This window comes from Pinus tabuliformis, chromosome 5_1 (assembly GCF_031772625.1).
Source record: "Pinus tabuliformis cultivar Carrire ecotype Pingquan chromosome 5_1, CPIR1, whole genome shotgun sequence".
Classification (NCBI taxonomy): domain Eukaryota; kingdom Viridiplantae; phylum Streptophyta; class Pinopsida; order Pinales; family Pinaceae; genus Pinus; species Pinus tabuliformis.
In genome coordinates this window covers 785,597,558-785,615,379 of record NC_142305.1, presented here as the reverse complement: position 1 = coordinate 785,615,379, position 17,822 = coordinate 785,597,558, and the positions used below count along the sequence as shown (strand labels likewise).

Below are 17,822 nucleotides of genomic sequence, written 5' to 3'. Positions count from 1 at the left end.
TCCTAGAGCCAAGATTTGGATCCAAGAGAGTCAGGATATCCTCCAAGCTCTCAAGGATAACATGGCTGCAACATAGAACCAGCAGAAGCTATATGCTGACCGGGGTCGGGTGGAGAGGCAGTTTGAGGTAGGGGACATGGTCTACCTACGATTACAGCCATACCGACAGTTGTCACTAAAGCAAAAGGGGGCTGAGAAGCTCAAGCCCCGCTTTTATGGGCCATACAAGGTAATACGCAGGATTGGACAGGTCACATATGAGTTGGAGCTGCCCTAAGGCAGAAAGATTCATAACATTTTTCATGTATCATGCCTGAAGAAGGCATTGGGGTAGCAGGTGACAGTGACAGATGAGCTACCACCCATGGATGATGAGGGGCATTTGGTATTGCAGCCGGAGGCTATCATTGATACCAGGGAGAGGCAGCGGCGAAGCAGGATGGTCCGGGAATTCTTGGTGAGGTGGAAGAATTTGCCGGATGAGAATGCCACTTGGGAGAGTGAGAAGATCTTACAACATCCATCACTTCAGTTGCTTGAGGACAAGCAACATTTTGCCGGGGGAGACTGTAATATTCCTAATTAGCCATGGCTAATTGGAATATTCGATTTTGTTCGATTTTTGCCTTCTATAGTTATTTGTAAATAAAAAGTAAGGAAGGGGGATATAACTCACTTTTAGAATAGAAAGTCACTTCCTAGTAGCACAACACTGTGACTTAAAGGGGAGCCAAGGGGGCCAAAGGGGGACGCAAAAATGGAGCCCACGAAGACACATGGAGGAACTGCGCAGGAGGAAAGTAACACGTCGCAAGAGGGGAATCACGCAGGAGGAGGTGAGCCTTGGGATTGAGAGAGGCAAAGGCTATAAAAGGGAGAGGAGCCCCCTCATTTTGATCATTCCAATTATGAGCATTTGTGATAGTCATTACGACTTAGAGCACGCTGGTTGTTTAGCTAGTCTGCAGCACTGTTTAGTGCATCGAGTGTCTCCGTTCGGAGATCTCACCCTTAGCCCCGGGGGACTTCGAGTGCCTGCTCGGGCAAGGTATTTCCATTGGCATTCCAGCAGTAGTTTCATTAGCATTTCAGCAACAGTTTCATCAGTGTTTTGGAGGACTGCGCAGCACTGAGAGGAGGACGTAGTTCTTTCTGGCAGGGGCCTGGGTTGAGGGTTTGCAGGAGGATTTGTGCTGAGAGGTAGAGCCGGGGATTAGATCTTGCATATTGGAGAGTTTTTGGCAGGAGTTTCAGGCAGTTTTCTGGAGGGTTTCATTCAGTGGCAGCGCAAAGCATTGAGGGACTGCGTAGAACCCCAAGGGGGTGATTTTCGGGGGTCGGCCATTTCAGAAAAGCTTTCTGGGTTTTTCTGGGTTTCTTGAGTAGAGTCCAATTGCAGAGTTTTAGCCTTTTCTGGGGAGGGGAGTAGCCCCAAATCCTCATTCGATTTCCACCACCAGCAGCAGCACGACAGCTTTCCAGCAATTGGGACGCAAATCAGTGTGAGGCTATTCCTTTGTTATTCTGAGTGTATTTCTTCACTTGCCTTGTGCAAGTCGAGGTGCCGTCCTTCTGATCACCTCTGTACTCATTCCTTACTCAGTATAATAAAATGGCTTAGCATTTCTCGCTGCATTTCTTGTGTATCTATTTATATTTCATATGTACATTATTGTTGCTGCACTACTATTATATCTCTGTGATTTTCTCGGCTACTATACCACTTGTGCATTTTTCTAGTTGAGATTTTGTTGGGGTTTGATGAATATTCCGGGTTAGGGATATTACATTTTGGCAGGGAGGACTGTGATATTCCCTCTTAGCAATATTGCTAAGGGAAATGTCAATCTTGCCCAATTTTGTCTTATTTCATGTTTGTACTTAGGAGATGTGGATTCAGAGGTCCCACATGAATTTTTGGATTAAGTGGCGGCCCAAACATTAGGAAGGAAGGGAAATATTGCGTCTCTAGTGGAGTGTGGGGGCCACCCCTTGGAGAATTACGGTCCACATGTGGAAGACGCTCTCATTGGAACGAAGTTGGTGGGAAAAGTCGAGTTGGGCCCACATGACCATCTTGAAGGCTCTTTCATAAATAGATCAAGAGGCACTCATTTTGGTCATTCATTCATCCATTCAAAAATTGTGTCTTTGACAAAGCATGCTTGAGCTAAAGCCAAGTCTGTAGTGTTGTTTAGAAAACGAGTGTCTTTGAGTGGAGATCTCAACCCTTGCTTTGGTGGAATTCGAGTGCCAGCCCATGGAGGGAGTCCTACCTATACCAGTTCGTACCAGCAGCAGGGAGTATGAGTTTGTGGAGAGGATTGGCAACAACAGTACAGGGACTGCGCAGTTCTTGGAGGAGGCATGCTTGGAGGTTGAGTGAAGGGAGTTAGGGGCTAAAACTTGAGGTGGAGTTCGGGGAAGTGTTGTGGAGGCTTTTCTAGCATTTTGGTAGAGCAACAAATGCAACATTTGCTACAGGTTACATCTTTTGCTTGTGGAGGAGGGCCAAGCATTTGGGGGTCAATTTTGGAGTGTCAAAACTAGGACAAACCCTTTCTAGGTTTTTTCTGGGTTTATTGAGGAGAGGCCAAGAATTATTTTGTAGATTTTTCTGGGCAGATTTGAGAAGCCAAACAGGGAACCCAACTCAGCCAACAGCTACATTCTCTAGGGGAAAATTGGGCCGAAATTCCACGGTCAAAATTTGGCGAATTCCTTCGTGGGTTTTTGGTGGAGAGCCCGGGCTTAATTTCCCAGAATTTTCTAAGCATTCGATGAGGCCCTAGCAGCAGTTCTTTGCAACCAGCAGCATATTTTCTGGTTAGTTCAGGGCGGAGCCAGGAGAGAGCAGCAGCAAAATTGAGAGGGATTTCTTATTTTTCATTTGGGCTTAACTAGCTTTCCTTGAGCAAGCCCAGGTACACTCTTTCCAGCACCACATTGTACCCTTTTATTTATTAATAAAATGGCTCAGATCAGCGCAGTTCATAGAGATTTCTGGTTGTTAAATGTGCTATAAATTTTTGTATGTGTTTCTGCTATGTTTGCTTTGTTTAACATTGTATATTTCCATCAGGAATATTACATTCTGACCTTTTTTTCTGATTAGATTACATGGGGATCCAAGTGAAAATGGCATAAGAAACAATACCTAAACCCTGTGGGTTGTTATGGTTGTATCCAGCATGGAATCATGTCCTAAAGGCTAATATTATTAGTTATATTTTCAAACTGATGAACAGTTTTATAATTTAATTTTCTATGTTTCTGATTCATAATATTTTTTTGATGTGTGTGTGTATATATTATATATATGCCATATCCTAGCTGTATCACAGTCAAATGGTTCAAAAAAATTGGTGTATCTCTATTTGGATCCAGATCCATATCGGTATCCATTTCAACTTTTCATGCAACCTAGACCCTAACTATAGATATCATAATCTATTTAAATAGCGAGAAATCAATCCATCAAGAAAGGTAAAATCTTCCTTTCAAATACATTATTAAGACATTAAATACAAGAATGCACAAAATTACAGTGTTGCAAGAGGATAAGGACCAATGTTGAAATGGGAATGAAGCTATCTGGATTCTGAACAGAAAGCACCCTAAATATACTACAGAACTATAGAGGCCTGTTTTTAGTTTCCAAGCAACTTAGCTTCAGTCCCCTGTCAACAAGGTTATTTCAAAATATCCAGCATATGTAGATGAGTATCTTTTTGCATGCAACTTAACTTAATTCCCCTTATCACATATAAAATTCAAACCCAACTGAATTGAAGATGTACCTATTTGTGAAACATGCCCCTCATCACCAAGATTAATAAACTAAACATTCCCTTTTAGTAATTATAAGTACCTGCACAAGGAAACCTCCAAGAGCTGGACCAATGATCAGACCTATTCCCCACATGGTACCCACCTAAAACATATGCAAAGATAAATGTTACTGTAATGACACAATAAGTTGATTTAAAGCATCCAATATAATTCCCTTCACATATTTTACTGCCATTTGAATAAACATCCAGTGAATTTAATGAATTCCTATTATCATAATTAAAGCACAAAAGAAAGAATGAGGGAAGGGACTTTACAACTGATAGGCCCAGAGCTTGGTGTTCATCCCTGCAGACTTCTGATGCATATGCCTGTGAAACAGCCACATAAAAATGACAAACAATAGATAAGAATGAGTATGTATTTAATACATCCATACTGCACAATTTACCCAGTTCTTAAGTAGATGCATGCAATAGAATGAATTTCTAATGTCACTGAAAGATTGGTCATTGTGAAACAAGAGCCCTTATTTATGATCCTACGAGGTCTCCAGTGGACAAGAATAAAATTGTAATATAGTAATCTATTACTTCCATCAATGATTATTTTTTCTTAGAAGGATTCTTTAGATATGAGCTCAATCCTACAACTCAACTGTAGAAAAGTTCAGCCATCCAAAGTTGATCCTACCTTTACTGGGCCAAGCAGGCCATTGAAGCTACCAAGGAGAAATCTCATTGAAATAGCCATCCAAAAATTAGTGCTCATTCCAAAGAAGGTATTGAATACAATTCTGCACAATTCAAAGTAGCTCAACACAGATAGAATGAAATGGTCCACATGCAAGAAAAAATCAGAAATTCCCCTGTACCTCTTCAAAAACTCTTCTTTCAACAAGCCAAAGGCTAACAAATCTGTTTTCCCTTAACATATAAACAAGTTTATGCGTATTATATGTCAGGCAATAAAGTTAATGGAGTTAACTTCACTGACACTGAAGAGACGCCAATGATCATAATAGGTTTCCGTCCATATTTGTCTGCCGCCATTCCCCAAAGAACAGAAGTCAAAAACCGCCCAAACATGAAGGATGATCCTGAAGACAATCAAACACCAAAAAGACAACTCTTAGGGTTCATATGTGAATCCTAAACAAACTTCGGTGTACAATCATAAATTCATTTTGAGGAAAGAAATAAGGTAGGCTATTAGAATAGCTACCTATATAGCCTGCATAATATCCTATATCTTCCGTCTTTCCCATATGGAAATCCCTTACCTGCAAACAATACATCACTCAAAATGATAGTACTAGTAAATCTTTCCACCATATTTGTACCAATAAACAAAAAGTATTATGCTTGGATGAAAGGCATTTGATGCCATATCTCGTAACCTTTATGTTTCACTTTCTCTTTATCTTTCTTTAAGCCAGTCCGACTGAGGCCACTGTTTTACCTTTTTCACATTTTTTTTTGTTTGAAGGAAAATAAGCGTTGGGTTGGAGGCTATCATGTTTCATTAGAATACAAGATAGCGCCATTATTTAGCACAAGAAGGAAATTCCTAGACTGAAATTCAAGGCGTAAAATGATATTTTGCCATGGCTGATGCGTCAACAAAACGAATCTATTCATTGTGCATTTTACTGGTAGTTACTGATAGTTCTCCATGTGGTTCTCCTGTACTTATCATACCCATAAAGGAACAAGGTGAATAATATTGTGCATACATTGTAGGGAATTGAATAAGCTAACATTGCAGTGTCATTGCCCACCTCATAGGATTCATATTCCTTAGATCAAGTTTCAACTCAAGGGCATCCATTTCTTTCCCAACATTGACTTAGCTTCAGGCTCTCTTTAGATATGAGTTGACCCTCAAGAAACCTAGAAGATTTCTTTTAGGACCAAGTTCGGCCTGCAAGTCTACTATATTTTAGAGAATTATCAACGATATTTTCCAACCTCATCTTGGTAATTTCATCGTAGTCTACATAGATGATATCCTAGTTTATAGCAAATCTTCCGAAGAAAGTATACAATGTGTTCAAGTTGTATGAGAATTTCCTGACTGACATAATATCTAACCCAAGATAAAGAAACCCTTTAACCAAATTTCTACTAACTACCTTGGATTTTTCATAGACCAACATGAATTTCTTGTCAATCTAGATAAATTCAGGGTGCTCAAAGTTTGGACCACACCTACTTTAGTTTTAGAATTGAAGAGTATTTTGGGAGATACGAATTTTTTCAAGAAGTTAATCCATAAAGGGTCTCATACTGCTCATCCTCTATGCAAACTGACAAGCACATGGCAACTAGAATATGAAAGTGCCTTCCAAAAGTTGGAGGATGTTATGTGTACAACTTCAATTTCGGATCTCCCTAGCCTAGAAAAGCCTTTTGAAATTGACACAAATTCCTCGCAATGTGCCATAGGAACAATTCTTAAGTAACGAGGACATCTATTGCCTACAATTTAAAAACTTTGTCACAGTCTAAAATGTGGTACACAACTCATGACAAAGAGTTGTAAGTGTTAATTCAAACTTTGAAATAATGGAGAGATTATTTGTTTGGCAAGGAGGCAATCTTGCACACTGATCACAAACCACCGCATTTCCTGGAGTCTCAATCTAAGCTTCAAAAGCACCACCATCCAAGTGGGAAACTTAGTTGTAGTAATTACACCTTGTGATCCGTTATATATTAGGAAAGAGCATTAGCCAACTAATTTAGATTTTGGACCTATTCTTCAAGAGCGTAGCAAACCTACAATAAATCATGTACCCTTTCTAGATTATACATTGAGAGATGGTTTTCTTTGCATGTTAAGTTAGCTTTGCATCCCAATTGGTTCAACATGATATCTATTGATAAGCACATCCCATTTTTATGATGGGCATGTGAAAATTTTGAAAAAATGCATTGGAATGCAAATTCAGAAATTTCACCTCAACCTTCAGGTTTCCTAGATCTATTTCCTATGAGCTTTTTAGCCTTGGGGCTGAATCTCAAATATTAATTTACAGCAGCAAATATTTCACTTCGGTGTTATCAGAACCAGACCGGAACTAGTGGAACCGGCCGGTCTGACCGTTTTTGGCCCAAAACCAGTTCGAACCGGGCCTCCAAATTGGAATAGGCCAGTTCGGTACCGAACCGGCCGGTTTGGTACCGAACTGGACTATTTCACCAAACCGTCCAGTTCAATACCGGTTTCATGCAGTTTGTACTTATGCAGGCCAGTGTAAAAAAATTGCCTTCGTTTTTTCTTTTTAGATTTTTTCAGTGGGTTGGCCCACTTCTAATTCTCCCCTACGCTAGCCTAATATTCAAGCCTACAACCCTTAGCCTAATAATCAAGCCTATGGACCTAGTATTTCTATGTAATTCGTGGTAATGTTTTATTTTCATCCTTTTACTTAAATTTTTAACATTACCTTGAAATGACTCAGGATGTTTGAGAGTGGTTCCAACCTCGTTGGATTTCATATGGAGAAAGTAGAATTTTTTATTTCACTCAAAATCCAGCGAACTTAACAATTTTTCAGAATTTCAAGATTGGGGGGATTGCAACGTTTCCTGTCATGTACAAGGGGTATGGAACTAATATTTAATAAATAGCACCAAGCCCTCTATGTACTTTGATGTTAGTGGCATTGGTTGTCAAACTCCTCTATCATGACTCTACTAAAAATGTACCCATCACTCAAACAAAATCTTGACATGACATGCTATGTTTTTTCTATCTTATTTTAATGCCTAAATGGTTATATTTGTAATGACCCATTTTTTATTTATAGGCAAAAAGGTATTATCATGTATACGATGTGTGCATATGATAGCTACATATGCATACATTGCATACCTTGCACTAATATACTTATTAAATAATTATGAAAAATATTAAATAAATAATAAAAGGTTTGAATACCTAAAATAATTAAGAAATGAGATATTACCTAAAATTTGACACTTAGAATATGCATAATAAATATTTCATAATTATAAGATTAATGAATAAAATTAATACTCTCCACCATAATATTAAAGTTATAAGTTAATAATTATAAAATGTATATAAATTTTACTTTATTTAAATATTATAATTAAAGTTTATAAAGTTAATTTAGATAATAAAAATCACAAACATATTAATATATAAATGTACCTATAATTAAAATTTAAAATTAATCTGCTGTAACCCTAGCCGCGCCCAGCTAGTTACTCCCTCCTCCGCACGGTCTTACTATGGATCTTGGAGGTGGCCCTGAGGTCCCTCCCCCCCCGTCTCCGGAGCTCGAAGCTTTCAGATCCCTCATCGCAGCTGATGGGAAACGTCCGATCTCCAGTTCACAGCAAAAGTTCGTCAAAAAGTTGGAAAACATCCCCATGGTGACCTTGCCTGTGGAGGAAACTTGCAGAACAGCACTGAACCTAGCTGAAAGAGGCCTCATTAGCCAGTTCATAGGGCTATGGCCATCCCCGAAAGCAGTTGAAGAATGGGTTAAACGGAACTGGATACCTCTGGTTTCGGAAGGAATAAAAAGCCATTTCATTGGCAAAGGGTTTTTTGTATTTGTGTTTGATAATGCGGAAGATAGAAGCCTGATCTTCAGAAACGGGCCATATTTTATGGGCCCTCAAGGGCTTTATCTGAATAAATGGTCACTAGATTTTGATCTGGCATAGGACGTGCCCACGACAGTGCCTGTATGGGTGCGTCTTCCACATCTCCCCCTTCACTGCTGGAGCCAGAGATCGCTGCAATCCATTGGTAATGCTCTAGGCAGATACATAGACCAAGCGCCGAGGAAGGATCAATTCTCCTGTGCCCGAATATGTGTAGAGGTCGATCTGGAAGTCGGATTACCTGAAGCCATCAAACTTTCGGTTGCAGATTGGACACATATCCAAGAGCTTGACTACGAACAACTCCCCTTCAAATGCTGACACTGTCACGAACACGGGCACTTCGCAAGATACTGCAAGAAGAAAAATGAGGAGGCAACAGAGAAAGAAAAAGGAGAACAATGGAAACAAGTAAAGAAAATAGCAAACAACAGACAGAACAATAAAAACAAAGGCAAAGAGACAGGGAACAAATCAAGGCAAGAAAGTGCAAACATTCAGAACACGGGAAGCAAGGAAAGCATCAGCATCAAGGAGGATAAAAATCCTTTTGAATCTCTCAAAACGCCTTCAAATTCTCCAGAGGCAGAACGAGACGGTCTCCCCCAGCTGAACAACATCGACTCTCAAGATCCAGGTAATACTACAAGCCCGATTCCAGGCAGTATTTCTTCCCCTTCATATGCAGACATAATTAAAAAAAAAGAAAAAGGATGTAGAAAATGCGGGCTCTTCGGATGATGAGACCTTCGAGAGGACATAAAAGAGAGCTGGAAGGAAATCAATTAAGGAAACCAGGGAAGAAGAATCAGAAAGACAAAAAACCCTTGGAAGTCAAGCCACCATTGAGATGACCCTCGGGAGGAATACTAGACCAAGGGTTCCTAAGGGGGGTGGACCCACCCCAACAAGTTGTAAATGATGCAGCTGGTCTCTTGGAACTGCAAGGGTTTGGGGAATCCCACTAAGGCAGAGGCTATTAAAGATCTATTGAAAATGGAATCCACAGACATGCTCATGCTTCAAGAGACAAAAATAGAAGGGGAGATCTTTCTAAACACAAGCAACACAAAATGGAAATTTGATTCAGGAAAGGTAGTTAGTGCTAGAGGTTCGGCTGGAGGAATAGGTACATTCTGGTCTAAAACCACCTTTTCTCTTGAAAGATCCTATGAGACTCAACACTGGATCTATACTGAACTGCGCCATAAAACAAGCAACTTCATCTTAGCTCTTTTCAATATGTATGTTCCCGTGCATTATGTTGAAAAGAAAGAGTGCTGGAAGACACTCTCGGACTATTTAGAACTCCTCAATCCTAAGAATATAGTCATAGGAGGAGATTTGAACATTATTATGGATCCTAAAGAGAAGAGAGGTGGGACCTTCACAAGGGATCCTCTCCTCTTCACAGTGGAAAATCTCATTCTCCAGTGGGATTTAGTAGATTTCAAGCCAATGAAAGGAGAATACACTTGGACCAACAACAGAACAGGGGAAAATCATATTTCAACAAGGCTGGACAGATTTCTAACCAGCAGCTCCATCATGATGGACAAAAGAATTATTTTCACCAAGATACTTCCAAAACTAACCTCGGACCACAAACCTATCCTTTTTTGCTTAAAGGAAGAAGAAGACTTAGGTCCTCTCCCTTTCTGCTTTAGCCCTCTCTGGGCTGAAAGAGAAGGGTTTTTCGAAACAGTTCAATCAGCCTGGGAAAAAGATGTAACAGGCTCCCCAAGCTTTGTGTGGGAACAAAAAATGAAAAATGCAAAGAAGGCCCTAAAAGAATGGATAAAGAAGGCTTTAAAATCCCCCACCAGCCAGAGGAAAGAAGCAGTCCATCAGCTGGCAGAATTTCAATTCGAACTGGAAAAGAAAGAAATCTCCCCCATGGAATTAGATAAAGAAAAATCTGCTCAAAGGAAAACATATAGCTCCTTTAGAAGTGAAGAAGAATATTGGCGTTTAAAGTCTCGCAGCTTGTGGCTCAAAGCTGGGGACAGAAACACTACATACTTCCACAGACAGTATAGGGCCCGCCTTTCGCGAAATTATATTGCAGAAATCACTACATCCAGTGGACAGGTGTGCAAAGGATTTGATCAAATAAAGGAAGCTGCTGAGAAGCATTTCCAAAACCTTCTTAGTGCTGAAAGGGATGGGAGCGAGGAGGATATATCAGATTTCCTCTCAAATATTCCGAACCTAGTCAGCCCAGATGATAACGACATACTCTTGAGCCCAATTACGGAAGAAGAAATATCAAAAATTGTTTGGTCCATGGAGCCAGACAAAGCCCCTGGGCCTGATGGATTCTCAATCCATTTCTACAGAATATGCTGGGAGCTAATCAAACCAGATCTTCTTAGAATGATACATGGATTCATGAGGAAGGCAAAGGTCGGAGGCAGAATAAATTCCACCTTTCTCACCTTAATCCCCAAGGAAGCAAACCCAGGATCTTTTGAAAGATACAGGCCGATTTCGCTTTGCAATGCTTCCTACAAGATTGTGGCTAAACTTCTGGTGAATAGAATCAAACCTCTTCTGCAAAAATTAATTTCTCCAGCACAAGGGGGGTTTGTGACAGGAAGACATATACTGGACAATGTCATCCAAGTTCAGGAAGCTCTGCATTCCAGCCACTCTCGCAAAGAACAAGGTATGCTTATCAAACTGGATATGCGCAATGCTTTTGATAGAGTTAATCGCTCTTTCTTGTACAGGGTTCTTTCTTCCTTTGGGTTTAGCCAGGACTTCATCAACCTCATCAAAGCTTGTTTAGAGAAGATATGGATTGCTCCAGTGGTAAATGGAAGACCTGCTAATTTCTTTATAGCCACTAGGGGATTGAGGCAAGGCTGTCCCCTATCCCCATTCCTCTACATACTGATGGCAGATTCCCTGAGTAGAAAGTTGACCTTGGAAAAACAAGATGGCAGCATACCTGGGATTAGAATTGAGAAAGGAATTGACCCAGTGAACCATGCACTATTTGCAGATGATTCACTTTTGCTTGGGGGAGCATCTCCAAGAATAGCAAATTCCTTCAAAAACATCCTCCAGAAATTCTGTAGCATCTTGGGAGCTCTTATAAGCGAGAGGAAAAGCGTTGTGTATGGTTGGAACACAGAGCAACACATAATTGAGAAAATAGCAAATGATCTGGGCTTTACAGGATACGCTGGTTGGGATAAAATTAAATATCTGGGCCTCCCAATAACGCTGGGCTCTAACAGAAATCAGCTGTGGGAGGAAGTAATTTCGAAATTCAAGAAGAAAATTGTTGTGTGGGGAGGCTCTTGGCTCACTACCGGAGGCAAACTCACGCTCATCAAATCAGTCCTCACGGCTCTTCCTACATACCAGGCTTCTCTAATGTTGGCTCCAAAATCAATCTTCGATCAAATCTCCAGACTTATGCGCAACTTTCTGTGGAATGGAGGATGCGGAAACAATAACAGATTCCACTTGATAAGTTGGGATACAGTGAAACGACCACTCGCAGAAGGAGGATTGCAAATCCGAGATCCCTTGCATGCAAACTTAGCTATGGGCTGCAAATTATTATGGCAGCTTTACGCTGATCCAAATCACCCAATCAGCCACATTTTCAAGCTCAAATACCTCAAAAATCAGTCAATAAAACTCTTTACAGTGGAGAAAAACCCCAAAGGAACGCAGGCCTGGAAGTTGTGCAGCAGAGGCATAGAATTCTTCAGATCCTACCTGTATCGAATTCCTGGAAATGGTAAAAACACAATGCTATGGAGAGACAGTGTCATGGGTCATCCCCCTCTAGCAGAAGTTAACGAAATATCTGAGTTAAGAGCCTGGTTACATGTGAAAGGAATTCGGAAAATAGAGGACATATCAGGTTGGGATAGCAATGGGAATTGGCAGCGCTGGACTTTTCCTAGAATCCCAGAGCATTTAAAACCTCAGTTAGATGCCCTTAAAGATGCTATTTCTGATTTTGCTCCGGTGCACACAGAAGAAGAAGACTCCTGGGGATGGGGTAAGACGGGGGTGTATACGGCAAGTCAAGGGTATCTTCAGATGCAAAGTAAAAAGGAATCGTCTCATTCGGAGTCCGTGTGGAAACAGATCTGGGATAGCTTCAGCATCCCCAAAATTAACTTCTTCTTCTGGACTTTGTTCCACAAAAAAATTCTCACTAGGGAAAACCTGTGCAAAAGGAACATAGCAGGCCCACATCGATGCGTCCTCTGCAAATGCGCATTGGAAACTTCAAATCATCTATTTATAGAATGCGAGTTTGCGAAGGAGGTCTAGTCCATATTCTTAAATGGACTGAATGTTCATCTTCCATCTCAAAGCTCGATTGACATCATGTTTACCTCTTGGAAAGCTAGCTACCCTCACAACATAGTTAGCAAATCTATATGGCACCGGGTGTGGATAGCTGCCCCTAAGTATGTCTGCTGGAAGCTTTGGCTAGCCCGGAATGAAATCATCTTCAATAACACTAAATTGCCAACAACAAAAGTGGCTGAGCGGGCAAAGAACCTCCTCTTAGAAACCTTGAATCACTCTTCAGTCAAAGATGACAACTCTCTCCGAATTGAAGAAAGGATGTGGTTGGATGCTTACACTTGTAAGGCCAGACACCCAGCAAACACACGACCAATCCATAAGGAAAGATGGCAGATCCGAGATCCAGAGGACAGATTCCAACAGTGGTGGAAATCCCAGGGCAAGTGCACAATCTTTTTTGATGGAGCCTCAAAAGGTAACCCAGGGAGGTCAAGAGCGAGAGGCATGATCTTCTTTCCGAATGGGAACAAAGAAGACTTCAGCTGGGGTCTTGGACTGAAAACCAACAACCAAGCAGAAATTCTCAGTCTATTGAAAGCTTGCCAAATGGCCAGAAAAGAAAATCCAAGCGAAATCTTAGTTTTTGGAGACTCAGAAATGTTGATAAAAGCAATAGTAAGCAAGAAAGGGCTTAAGGATCCGGTGCTAAACAAACAGCTAACAAGAGTGAACAGAATCCTGAAGGATTTTCCCTCGGCTCAAATTTTCCACATTCTCAGAGGATTAAACAAGGAAGTGGACAGATTGGCAAATATAGGATGCACGCTGCAAAATGGAATGATCAGTATAAATGCAGATACACCAACCAAGGCATTTATCCCCTAAGTGGGATACTATGCTTAAGTCAATTTGAAGAATGTAATGGTTGATTAGGCTTTGCCCAACTTGTCTTTTTATCAATAAAACATAACCGTTCCAGTTAACCAAAAAAAAAAAAAAATTAAAATTAAAAAGTCAAAGATATTAATATCTATGGCTATTAAATATTCATACCTCACCTTCCAGCAACACATAACCTTATGACTCTCTAAATCAAATATGTCGAGAGCGGTGGAAGAAGGCAGCGACTGCTTGGGAAAGATACTTATACAAGTATGCAGAGAACTGGAAGAGGAGGCAAGGGGAATGATAGATTGAAATTTTGAATTGAAGATTGGAATTCGGAGTTGAAGGATTGGAATTCAGAACTGGAGATTTAAGCAATTATTCTTGAAGCTTTTGGGCACGGGGGCCAGAGTGCTTCGATTACGAAGTATTTTGGAATTGGGTACCAAGTATTGTGCTCAGTTTGGCAGGGAGGATTTGGTCATTTGGTAACAAGAGCGGAATTGGAGCGACGACAACCTGGGATTGACATCAAATGTGAAAGCCTAGTATGTATGAGTGAATTAAATTGATAAATTCCTATTTAAACTGCAATTGTAAATTTTGGCAGGATTTAGGGATAAAAATTCTGGTTAGGCCTCTACACACAGAGTGAATTAAATTGTTAAATTCCTATTTAAACTACAATTGTAAATTCTGGTAGGATTTAGGGATAAAAATCTTGGTTAGGCCTCTACAATATTGATGACGAAGACCCCAATATACGTAATGATTTTGATGATATGTAGGCGTTTTGTTGTAGCATGATTTTATTTTTTATGTTAGAGGTCATCTAGAGCCTATTTGTTGATGTATTTTCGACTCAGAGATGGATTTCACTCGATGCTATTTTGGTTGTGCACCCTTACATGCTATGTAAATGATAACTTTGGAATATTGTGTATGTAATGTCGCTTCCTAAATTATTTTGGAACAGGATTAATTTCTACCTTTTGGGGCCAATTTTGGAGGAGATGGGGCCCATCCGATTTTATTAGAAGACTTAGGAGTTAGAAGTAAGTTATTTTGATTTTTTTAGTAGCATGTGGGGGCTACCCACACAAGGAAATATGCACTCCCTAAGCCAATAGTTCAAATTGCATGAGAGGGAAAATCGAAGGCTTAGTGAGGGACACACGAAGGAGGGAAAATGAAGGGAAAAAGGCTCCACGAAATCTATAAAAGGAAGGAAACACTCTTCATTTCATCATCTTTGGTATATCGAATTTCTTCTTAGTTGCTCAAGCTACTTAGCCAGGTCACTTGCTGTTTAGCAAGAGTTTTCCAAGTAGAGAACTCACCCTTTCTTCAGGGGAGTTCGAGTGCCACCCTAGAGAGGCTCATCCATAATCTTCCGAAGGTGATTTTCAGTGTGGTTTCCAGCATTTGTATTCAATATCTCTAGGTGGTGCATATTTGTGGAGGACGCAGTGTGAGAAACCGATTTGAGATCTTTTTGCATTCTTCAAGGGAGATTTGTCAGGAAAAATTCCGAAAGAGAAGCTCTACTGGTTTGCTGCCATTTGGGTGAGTTTTTGGGCTAGAGGAGAGAGCTATCATTCTTTGGGGATTTCACCCTTCCTGGGCCAGCGAAGAAGAAAGAGATTGGGCATACATGGGAGGTGGAGACTCAGTCATTGAGGTTGATCCTTGTCAAGAGAAATAAGGGAAGCATTAGTGGAGAGGATTGCTTCTTTTCCAGAGTATTTGAGGAGGATTTTGCTGGTGTATTGACAGGAAGTGTGCTTCAGCGATTTTGGAGGGCGTAGGGCCTTTTTGGGAGTCAATTTTGGAAGGTCAAAACCAGGCCAAACCATTTCTAGGTTTTTGTGGGTTTTGCCTGAAGAGCCTATAAATAATTTTGCATAATTTTTTGAGCACCGAAGGTGGGGTGTTCAACCATATCTTTGCAGCAGAGAATGCAAAATTGTTGGGGACTGCGCAGTGCAGCAGTTGGTTAGTTGATTGTAGCTCCGAGTTATCATTGCTTCAACTGGGCTTTGCTCCACTTGCCTTTGAGTCAAGCCCAAGTGAATTCATTCCATATTTTGTACTCTTGCACTAGCTTATAATAAAATGGCTCAGGTGCTTCCATATTTCTGATTGTTATGGGCGTGTTCTAATTGTTTTAAAATTTATGTGGTGAAAAAAATTGTTGTTTGTTTGCATATCACTGTTTTTCCTATTTTGGAACATTATAGTGGTATCAAAGCTCAATCCTTGGCTCAGCTGTGGGGGAATTTCCTATGAGTGAGGAGGACAAATAGAATATTACCTACAAAAGGCAAAGGTACCGGAGTAGGGAGAGGGAGCTAGAGATCACTCCTAATATTGAGGATCGTGGGAAGGCAGTGATAGAAGAAGACATGGGGGAGCCCAAGAGTAGAGAAGAGGTGGATTTTGACGGTCTCTTGAAGGCCCTGAGTGATTTGTCAAAGGGACAGAAGGAGATGTTAGATGAGATCAAAATTTATAACCAAGAACAAAGCACTCACCGAGATTTTCTATCTGGGGAGACTTTAGGAGCTTCTCAACAGTTTGATCACCCTTCACCTGTTGCGCAGCCACCATCCTCTAGTAGGCCAACTAGAGCCACGCTACCTTCTTTCCTACCTTTGGCACCCGGCAAACCGGGGCAACTTGATGATCAATTGCCTATGGAACAACATTTCAGGGAGTGGCAATCCATGGGAGCAGACTTTAGAGAAGCACTGTGTTTCAGATATTTTTGCCAGCTCAAGCAGAATGAGAAGGGAAGGAGCTATGGAGGCCATAGCACGCAGAACTACGAGTTGCAACCTACCACTGGGAAGATGTACTTCTCCACTTACGATGGCACTACCAAGTGCACAGCTCATGCTTGGGTAGAGAAGTTGGACACCTATTTCCAGCTCAACTGGATGACGGAGGTAGAGGCCATTAAAATGGCCATTTCGCATTTGGAGGGGAGGCACACGACTAGTGGTTTCATGACTTGGGTTGAAGTTTCTAAGTTTACTTAGTTAGAAACCCTCCATGCACTTTATCTGATTTATTTCTACCTACTTGTTATTTTCCTTAAGTTATTTACATTGTAAATACTGAAAATAAACACTAGGGCATAATCAACATATTACAAATCAGCAACTAAAAAGAAATAGAAACAAACACACCATATGACACCATTATTTTTGGACTAATGTCCCCAGAAAAATCCAATGTGGGAAAACCGGTGTAGCTATTTGAGGGTTTTCTTATTAAGCAATATCAGAGTACAGTCTGGGTGCCGAAACTGGCCTACCCAATAGAGAATTTCCTTGGCAGTAATACCTCTCAGTTTCTGACAAATCTACTGGCTGAAACCCCAGATAATCCTTCCGACAGCTACTCAGCACCAATATGCCCCAGAAACCCCAGTGTCTACCTAATCTGGACTGCGTCAGCCTCTCCTAGCCCAGCGATGGCCCTGTGTCAGCCCATCTTGGCATGCGTCAGCCCCAGGAGGCCCTACGTCAGCTCTCTGACCCTATGCGTCAGCTACACTGGCCTCTCTGGTGCTCTGCGCAGCACTTAGCTGCCTCTGCGTGGCCCTACATGAGCACTGGTTGCTCCTGCGTCACTCTCTCTGGCTGCTCTGCTGCTCTCCAGCGCTATCTCTGCCTCTCTGTATCTTTGTACTCAATGCCCCTCAACTACTCCCCGATCACTAATTCTATCTCTCTTAGCAAACCCCGCTCTAGAGAATAGAATGACTGATCACTCTGGTGTGTTCTCCAAGTGACCCTCAAGCCTCCTCTTATACATTCCCTGTTGACATATCAAAGGCCGAGATTAAGTCCCTAATCAATGGCTAATATTAGATCTGGTTTGATCCATGTCTTTTGGACCATTCTAACACAGATTCATATTAATACACATTAATATTTTATTTTCCCTAAGTTTAGACTTAGGGACTCCATTAAAAATATTAATTATTTTAATATCTCCTTATCTGTTTAGAATTTGCCCAAACCCTTTCTGGGTATTGGAGATCTCATGTGCCCCAACCTCTCCACCAAATTTCGTGGCTAGAGCACATCCGATGCTACCCCAAATCAACACGTCCTCTTAGCGAAGACTGTGCTCTAGCAATACTCCTCACTGAGTATTACTTTGATCATCCGGCATCGGTACCTATGTTGATGCTAGGCCTTCCTGCCC

The 17,822-nt window shown here is 41.0% G+C and overlaps 1 protein-coding gene across 1 annotated transcript in view; it reads right to left on the bottom strand.

Annotated features, from left to right (window-relative positions):
• The window catches only part of LOC149167286 (protein ZINC INDUCED FACILITATOR-LIKE 1-like), a 588,984-nt gene that overhangs the window by 322,044 nt on the left and 249,118 nt on the right, over positions 1 to 17,822 (bottom strand). The window contains exons 3-7 of the mRNA XM_089431495.1: positions 5,017 to 5,074; positions 4,789 to 4,891; positions 4,486 to 4,588; positions 4,110 to 4,163; positions 3,872 to 3,934 (exon numbers count right to left, since the gene is read on the bottom strand). Of these exons, the coding sequence (XP_089287621.1) occupies positions 3,872 to 3,934; positions 4,110 to 4,163; positions 4,486 to 4,588; positions 4,789 to 4,891; positions 5,017 to 5,074 (381 nt within the window). The remainder of the gene's footprint in view (positions 1 to 3,871; positions 3,935 to 4,109; positions 4,164 to 4,485; positions 4,589 to 4,788; positions 4,892 to 5,016; positions 5,075 to 17,822) is intronic.